The sequence below is a fragment of the Pyxicephalus adspersus genome, chromosome 7 (assembly GCF_032062135.1).
Source record: "Pyxicephalus adspersus chromosome 7, UCB_Pads_2.0, whole genome shotgun sequence".
NCBI lineage: Eukaryota > Metazoa > Chordata > Amphibia > Anura > Pyxicephalidae > Pyxicephalus > Pyxicephalus adspersus.
Genome location: NC_092864.1, coordinates 5932602 through 5941981, shown reverse-complemented (window position 1 = coordinate 5941981; position 9380 = coordinate 5932602). Strand labels below are relative to the sequence as shown.

Genomic DNA, 9380 nt, shown 5'->3' with positions numbered 1-9380 from the left:
CTTGAAACAGATTCATTTTGGGTTTGCTGGATCACCCAGGTTCTCCCATGATAGTCTATCTTCTCTATTCTTGGAGAGTTTTATTAAATCAGGTCCAATGTATTGTCCATTCACTCTCCTAACAGCCGTAAGCCGTAACATTGAAGCCCCTGCCTAATGTTGGGTAGGTCCCCCTTGGGGTAGATTCCATAGGATCCCTGTGAAGGTGCCCTGGGGTATCCAGAAATTAGATGTTAGCAGCAGATCCGTCCCATAGTGCATTCTGCTGCCATCTAGAAAAATGTGATCGGACCAGGCCAACTTGTTCCATGGTCCTCCTCTGATGCTAATGGGCCCATGTAGGTGCTTTGGGTGGTGGACAGGGGGTCAGCATGGTGGTTTGGTGGTACAGCAGTCCATGATTTACTGACGCCTTTCTATCATGGGCAACATTACATTTCTCAGCATTTTTTGGGTTACAGTGGTTCCTTTATTCCAACCAGATGGGCTAACTTTCCCCCCATCCATGGCCATCCATTACCTAGACTCAATAAGGGAATTACTAGCAAATATCAATAAAACTATATGTACATAAGATCTTTAATAAATACAATAAATTACACGCACCTGAAAATATGTCATATACAACAGCACCTCATCAATCAACAAAGATCCAAACAATGAAATGCTTTCCCGACGCATTTCGCAGATGAAACAGCTTCCTCAGGGGTTGAATAACAATAGAGTGGTGCTTTAAGATTTTCTCGGCCTAAACATATATACTCAATAGGATAGCGTCAATATAGAATGAGCATCAAGAGTATAAGTTTCCGACCCATTTATTAGAAGAAGATGGAGACAGAAGTCTTTTTGTGAATGTATGTTAGCAGGAGGAATTCCTGTACTGCCTTCACTCCTCTGAAGCTATCAGCAGCTCTGGCCAGGAATCCTATTCACTGTATGTGTAATGTTTTGTATTTAATAAAGATCCTATGTACATATATTTTTATTGATATTTGCCTGTAATTTCCTATTTTGTTTTGTTTCATTCTTTAAAATGCTCTGACCCATCGTCCAACCATTACAAATTGGACATTGCCCAATTTTCCTTTTTACATTTTCAAGATTTGACTGTCTAAAAAACCCAAACTTGTCAGGGGTCATTGTAACCAAATCATAAATGTCATTTATCACTAAAAGGTTTCATGTTTTGGCTGATCGGTGAATGTGATTACCTAAAAAGGGTAAAATCTTTAAAGTCTTCACACAGGTAATTTTTGAACTTTCACTTTACTTGCCCAATTGTGTAAAAAACTAATTATGTTTCACTTATTTTTATTTTTATTGGGTATCCAGAACGAACATGAATTTGTATTTCACATCAATAGATAACTAAAGTGACCAATCACAGAATTTATCGTCCTTTAGCCAATAAATTATCATAAATCGCCGTTTTAACCCGAAATTACCGCCAAAAAGAATTCCATTTACTGAATTTCCTCAAACGACACCGTGTAACAATTCACCTCTGCTACCACTTTCCTTATACAATAAAAAAAGGACAAAAATATTAATTGGAGTAATTTCGGTTGATCTGGAGGATTGACCTATTTCAAAATGATTTTTGATTGTTATAAAAATTAAAATTCTCTAAAATGTCGATAGGTGAATATTGGCTATTACCCGTCCATTTACCCGTCTGGAGCATTCATTTTTTTGGATTAAAGTCATGCAAAAGATTCTGACGTGAACCAGATTGCTCCGATATCAGGTGATGTTTTTGGCCGTGTAGGGTTGCTAGTACTTTTATGGCCAGGTTGGTATAAATAGGAGAATTGCCAAGTTTTTGAGTAAGGAAGAGAATATATGGTGGGTGGTGGCCCAAGGAGCGCATGGAAATATGTCTACAACTACGGATTGTGTTGCTGAGAAGATTCACCCTCCATGCAGCTTCACTGACTAGCTTTCAAAACCTTATTTGAGACTTTAATGCATCTTCTCAAGTTCTCAATGGCAAGCCAGAACTTTTGGGGTAGGTGGCCTTGTTTCTTGCTTAGGTCAACCTATCGGGAAATGTCCAAGCACAATTTGATGATGTGGGTCTTCTGACCAACATTTGGGTGGACCTCCTTAGGGTTAGCTAGTGGTTAGTAGGTTTTAGATCCCTGTGCATGATTCATTTAGAACATTGCCTACAATGAGTATTGATGGGAGTTTGAACCATTTTCATCAAACCCTCTAAGAAGTCCTCAGCTCTGGGCCAGGACTGCTGAATAGAACCCTCAGCTGATGCACCTCCTGTAACTTGAACAATCAATTGGCAATAATTTTGCAAACTCCAGGCTGAACTATACAGTTTCCAATAAGAACCCGAGAAATGTGAAATAAAATAAAACTGAAATCCTTAGAATGGAACCTTCAAAGCCTCCAAGCCAGGAAATCCTTGGACAACCAGAAGACCGTGGAGCTCTAAGAGGCCAAAAACTAGGTGTAGCTGCCTTCTGTTCCACCAAATAGTCCAAACAATCACACAAATGTATAATCAGCCATCTGACATTCCCTCAAACATTCCCAATGGTGGGATTCTTCCAGGTCAATGTGTTTCAATGGCAGTCAGATATGATACAGGACACATACATGGTACAGGAGATTTGTGAAGTTCACCATCACGGGGGTTCTTTTACAAATCTTCTACTAACGGCTGGGTTTTTGGGGCCACACAAGTACCACATGTGATTCTTGGGCCGTAGATTGGGCACCTTGGGGTAATATATAAGAAATAATATAAATACAAATATCTTATAATAAAAATATGAAAGGCGACACTCTGACAGCTGCGAACTGATTGGCCAGCACAGTGCCCCCTCAGAATGGAGATATTCACCCGCTCCTGCCAGGCATTCAATAAAAATGGCGATGAGGTGGCAGCACGAACGTTCATATTAAAGTGCAAAAAAATCTTGTAGCAGATCAGTAAATTTCCGATTTCTGATCAATTTATTATATCATCATTGATTTATGTGCCATTTACACTTTGCTTTTATGTAAATGTAATCGATAAAGCAAAATTGGAAAACAAGCGTTGTGATAAAACTATTTTCTTCTTCATTTTCTAATCTCCTTTTTAAGGTAATGATTGTTCTAGATCAGCCTTAGCTGCAATATAAACGTGACACCAATATAAGCTGCAATATAAAGGTGACACCAGCGTAAGCTGCAATATAAAGGTGACACTAATATAAGCTGCAATATAAAGGTGACACTAATATAAACTGCAATATAAAGGTGACACCAATATAAGCTGCAATATAAAGGTGACACTAAACTGCAATATAAAGGTGACACCAATATAAGCTGCAATATAAAGGTGACACTAATATAAACTGCAATATAAAGGTGACACCAATATAAAATGCAATATAAAGGTGACACCAAGATAATCTGCAATATAAAGGTGACACCAATATAAGCTGCAATATGAAGGTGACACCAATATAGGCTGCAATATAAAGGTGACACCAATATAAACTGTAATATAAAGATAACAGCAATGTAAACTGCAATATAAAGGTGACACCAAGATAATCTGCAATATAAAGGTGACACCAATATAAGCTGCAATATAAAGGTAACAGTAATGTAAGCTGCAATATAAAGGTAACAGTAATGTAAGCTGCAATATAAAGGTGACACCAATATAAGCTGCAATATAAAGGTGACACCAATATAAGCTGCAATATAAAGGTGACATTATTGTTAGGTGATTTGTGAACAGAAAATGCAACCTTAGAGATGTCAGCAACAAAGTTACAATATGTTAAAAAAGCAGAATGTTCCCAATAATAGAACCGGTCTGTAAATGATGGATATTAAAATAGAAATAGTAACAGGGGCTGTTCCTTACCTGTCCTGCAGCTCTGGTCCTCGTTCTCTGGCTGACAAATGTGTGTCAGTGTGTGAGTGCAGAGATGTCAGGAAGTCGTTTCTGCACCTTATTTTTTGCACTCCTATCTGAGTTACACCCACAGCACCCAGCCGGTGAGATCATCAATAAAATGGCATTGTATTCAAAGTGAGACCTAAAAATGGAGGAATGGAGGAGGAAGTCTGCACCGGTGAGGGAATTCACATTCATCACATTGCTGGTGGCTCGGTGAGCATTGTCCACCTATGGAAGTTACCCCCAAGGAGGGCGATTCTAGAATGCCAAATCTGAAGTCTGCTGGTCCAAGTTCTGGTTCTGTCCAACCACCAAAGCCAGAAGCCACTTCTTTACTCCATTGGTGGAATCTGTTAAGGAATGTTGAATGGGGGAGATTTTATTTTTATTATTAATAAACTGAATTTATATAGCGCCAACATATTACGCAGCGCTGTACATTAAATAGGGGTTACAAATGACAGACAGATACAGACAGGAGGAGAGAACCCTGCCCCGAAGAGCTTACAATCCAGTAGACATCCAATAGGTGTTGATGATGAACAATGATGATTGTTGCTGGAAATTAAGTTTTGTGATTTTTCCAATGACAGATGTGAAAATGAGTGTTGCGAGCAAGCATCACCCCGCTCTCCTCCATTGAAATGCACAGCATTCCTTCCCGACTGGTCGTTCATCAATCCACCATTGATAAACAATGGTGGGGAACTGCTGTACACATTGTAAACTGAGACAACCACCACCTTGAGTCTTGGGTGTGAATCATCTGATGTGTGTACAGTTGGTGGTCAAAAAATCTTTATTTTAAGAAAATGACAAAAATATTAAAATAACAAATTTACATATTTTAACATATAGAACATATAATAAAAAAAATGTCTATTTAGGATATAAAAGTCTATGCTGGGGGATGGGATGAGCAAGTAATAAAACTCTGTAGAACATTCTGTAATAAGCTAAAAAATCCTCTATGATCAGGCGAAACGCGTAAGTGTGAGGAGTTTGAATCTGGTGGAAAAGCGGAATTAAAAAAAATAGTTTTTTAATATTTTTTGGGATTTCCCTGTGACAGTTGCCAAACCCATGAGCCGGTGTGCCGTGCCAGTAGTCCAATATAAACAACATTATTCAGTGATTTTATGGATGGTAATTTAAACAATCGTTCTGAATTGGCAAAGTAGTGATATATGGAATGCTCTGTGACAGCATGGAGATTTTATTACATTTTATGTTGTCTTTTACCTCCAAATGAGTCCATGTTGTGGGATATCATTGGAGATCTATACATAATGGTGTGACACGTGTTTACATTGTGTGGGGGTTGCGGCGTTGTAATGCGTTCACGGAATGCTGTGATCCTGGCAGTGTAGGTGTGCGGAATGCTGAGTGTGTGATCTCTCATATACAGTAACAGTAGGATGTGGTTGTGGTGATCATGAAGTGCTGAAAGCAAACTATTACACAGACCTCCACCAATTCACCGCTCCAGCTGCTGCACCATGCAAGATAGGTCACAGCAATACAAAATGATTAATATTTATATAAGGTGTGAGATAATATAAGGGGGGGGGGGAGTCTCACACACAAAGATGGAAATAAAAAACACAATCAGTGTGGACAAGGTTGCAAAATTGAGATTTTTGGGGGAAATGATAAATAAGAAGGCAGATTTATGGGAAACAATTTGTATCACAATATATAAAGAGATGTGTTACAGTGTAGCTATTACATCCTCCATGTGGTCACCAGTCCGCTCTGATGTAAATCCAGTCCATGATGTATTTGTTCAGTAATAATTCAGTCATCTCTGTAGACTTCTGCATTGAGGAGAAATTCATCCTTAAACTTTATTTTCAAGAACTACAGTCTTTAATAGCATTCTAATGTAAGACACAGAAATTGTTTCTTAAGTGTTAGAAACCAACTAAAAACAAATATATTTCATTATTTTTAGGAGTTATTTCACAGTACAAGGGGCTAGAGAGGTTAGTGATGGTTTGTTAGGTTTAAGGAAATATTGAAATGTCTATAATACGGACACATCCAGCAGAGCAGAGTATTTCAGGAGAGGAGAGTTATAGAGGAAGGAGCAGAGTCCGGAGAGGAGAGTTATAGAGGAAGGAGCAGAGTCCTCCAGCAGAGCAGAGTATTTCAGGAGAGGAGAGTTATGGAGGAAGGAGACCTCTAGCCCCCTCTGGCAGGATTCTGTGGGAGTGACAGGTCCTCGCTGTGCCTGTATTGTGTGTGATGTGGTCGGTGTGTGGGTGCCAGGGATTAGAGCCTCAGTGAACAGTCAGTGCCTTAACTTTGTGACAGCACTCTCATAACTCTCATCTGGCTGTGGGAACGGAAGCGCGCTCACTAGGAAACGAGCGAAGAGACTGAGCCCAGGAAATGAGTCATTTGGGGCATTGCCATGGTAATAAAACTCTTAGAAGAACTCCATCATGTGGTCTCCATGCCATAGTGGAGGATCACAGGTGTGGCAAATGGTGGGGTGTTTGATTCCTAAACATAATTGTGCAGCAGAAAATCACAAAATGTTCCACAAAGTTGTTAAAGCAAACTCCCCCATGAGTTAATGCACAACCCCTGTTTGGTCATCATCCTGCAAAACATCAAGCCAATCCAGTGCTGTCCTCTTTTCAGCTGTGGCCCACCTGGCGCATGTTCCATCCCATGCTGCCATCTGGGTATTGGGAGCCATTGTTACTTCCTGCCCGGCCCTCTGCTGATTTAGCACCGCACATGTGTGTCTTCCTGGGCAATTACAACACATGTCCCAGGAGGCTTCAGGACAAACCGAACGCATGTGCAGCAGTGCACCAGCAGGGGGCCAGCCAGGAACTGAGTCTTCTTTATGGAATGAAGGATGTCAGTGGGAGCAGCAATGGAAAATAATTTATTACACAGAGGGGAGAAGCCAAAGGCGGGCATTTAATTTGCAGGAGGAAGGTCCCCTCACTACAAATGATGTCCTCGCCCTTCCTGGTTGAATGACATCCAGCATTATATAACACAGAAGACTGAGGACATACAGTGAGTGCAGAGTGTCATGGCAGCGCCATCTGGTGGGAAGTTACCACAGTGCAGTATAGAGGAAAGACCACATTCAACAGAAGATCTAAAAGGAAACAGGACCATGCAAATTATATGACCATAACAAAGCAATAAAATGACACTGGGGGGAAATTAATCCACATAGGGAGTCTTTTCTTGTAGTGGATATTCAATTGGGGCTTTGAGGACTTAAAAAAGCATGAAATAGGGAGGGAGGCATCTTACATATGAAGGGTCTGCACCATTCGGGGTCACCCAACAGGGCCAGTTGTACAGATCTGGGGTGTCTTTTAGGTTTCATTTTTCTTGAAGCCCCAAACCTGCTGCCAACTTTTCTAAGCTACATCTACAGCCTAATGCAACATGCACACAGTGATTGTTCCATACATTCAACACGCATTTACAAGGATCACACAAATTTTGGACAACACTCAAAGGGATGGTAAAGCAAAAAAAAAAAAACATCTCCAGCTGCAATACTCACCTCCTCTCCTGCAATGTCCCATTGGATGGATATCATTAGTCTTCCTGGTCAGATGATGCCTTTTTTAAAGACTGCCATTTTTGCTCTAATTCTTAATTCTCACCCAACCGTCCTTCCACACCAATACCACAACATGGAGGGGTTCGGTGAAGGTGGCGGTGAAGGTGTGGAGGTGTCTGATGGGGTCACCTAGCTGGTAGAAGGACAGACGGCCCTTCTCATAATCCAGATAGACTCCTATTTTCTGTACAGGAGAATCCACGTCTAACTTGACTTCTTTTGCGTTGTGAGACACCAAATATTCTTTCTGACATAACCGTAAGCACCAGGATTTGGCGTTTTGTCCAATCCCCGATGAATCCCCCTTCCGTTCGATGCTGGGATAACCTACCCCAACCCTCCAATTCCCCAATTCGCTGGTCTCCACTGCCCAGTAATGTTTTCCCGAGCTGAAGTTCTGAAAACTCAACACTTGGCAATAGTTTTTGAACCTGCGCGGAGTTTTGGCCCACAATGTGGTCTTTGACCAAGTCGCGCTTTTCAGGTCCCCCGAAACGGCCACATCCACTGCCGCGGTGTTGGCGTCCAATAGAATATCCTGAACGCTGAACCCTTTTTTTGTATTGGTGACAATATTTGACAAGGCTGAGCTTAGAGTCAAGGAGATAGACACATCATCCAGATCGTCCACCACCTGCTCCTTTATTTCCGACCCATCATCATAATCGGACCTTCCGAATTCCCTTCCTTGTAGGACGGTAAGTGGATCGGCCATTCTGCAAAGTTCCTCTATGTGGGACATCTTCCTATACAGATCGTCCTTCTTTATTTCCATCTGCTGAATGAGATCTGAGACGGACAGAGACACTTTATCCTTTTGTCTGGAGATGTCGCTTAGAATCCTCTCCTCCAAAAGTCTGAGCTGCTCCCGGAGGTCCATAAATAGGGCACTGATTTGGGCCTTGACCGTAGACGCTCTTTCCTGCACCTCTGTTTTGTGCTCTTTCAGGTTCTGGACGTTCTTTTCAGTCTCATCGTTCTTAGAGGTCAACTTTTCCAGAACCTTTCTCAACCTATCCTTCTTCTTCTCCGAGGCTTCTTTTAGAAGCTCCACATGGTGGCCCCGATGGTCGCCAAAGACACAACAAGAGACGCAGATACATTTAGCGTCCTTGCAGCAGTAATATTTCAGGATCTCCTTGTGCGTGGGACATTTTCTACTTTCCATTGAACTGGTGGGTTCCGTCAGGACGTGGTCGGCCGATTTGCTGTGGACGCTCAGGTGAAGGTCGCACAAGGAAGCCTCGCACATGAGACATGTTTTCACCGCCGCGATGGAAGAGTTGATGCAATAGGTGCAATAGATGCCGGCTTTCTTCTGGGTCACTTGGGTCGAGTGGAAATGCTCCACTATGTTGCACAGCTTCATGTTGCGTTGTAAGGCCGGGCGTTTGGGGTACTCAGCTCGGCATTCCGGACAGGTATATGCTTTGGATCCTTCTTGGGTATCCAGCACGGACTTGATGCAGCCTTGGCAGAAACTGTGGCCACACCGCAGGGTTACTGGCTCTGTGTAGAAATGGAGGCAGATCGAGCAGTTGAGTTCGTCTTTAAGGTCGGCGGACGCCATGGTGGATGAAGGTAAAGAGTACGGGACTCCTGGATTCGTCTTTTCAGCTTGCCACTGACATGTAGTGTTCAGGCTGCTGCGAAGATCAGCTGTTCAGTCCGGTCAGTGCACTGAGCTCACATTGGTAATGGTGCCTGGGAATCTAAAGTGTCAGCGCTGACCTATCCTCCTTGCTGCACTGTACACAAGTGGGACGGAGCCAAGCTTAAAGGGCAACGCCAATAAAAATATGAATCATTGAGTTATCCTAGCATGGCATGCAGCCTGATCTAAAACTATCTTGGCAT

At 42.0% G+C, this 9380-nt stretch overlaps 2 protein-coding genes across 2 annotated transcripts in view; both read right to left on the bottom strand.

Moving 5' to 3' along the window:
• LOC140334706 (uncharacterized) overlaps positions 1 to 3937 on the bottom strand; it is a gene marked incomplete in the record, with an annotated part of 14865 nt that extends 10928 nt beyond the window's left edge. Inside the window, 1 exon segment of the mRNA XM_072416948.1 lies at positions 3884 to 3937.
• Positions 3938 to 7222: 3285 nt separating this feature from the next.
• On the bottom strand, positions 7223 to 9158 carry LOC140334968 (E3 ubiquitin/ISG15 ligase TRIM25-like). The gene has a single exon (XM_072417285.1). It carries the CDS (start codon positions 9091 to 9093, stop codon positions 7549 to 7551), a length of 1545 nt encoding a protein of 514 aa, XP_072273386.1. The 5' UTR covers positions 9094 to 9158; the 3' UTR covers positions 7223 to 7548.
• Positions 9159 to 9380: the final 222 nt, after the last annotated feature.

Coding starts and splice junctions, on each gene's coding strand:
- LOC140334968 (XM_072417285.1), bottom strand. CDS start 9,093: ATGGCGTCCGCCGACCTTAAAGACGAACTCAACTGCTCGATCTGCCTC.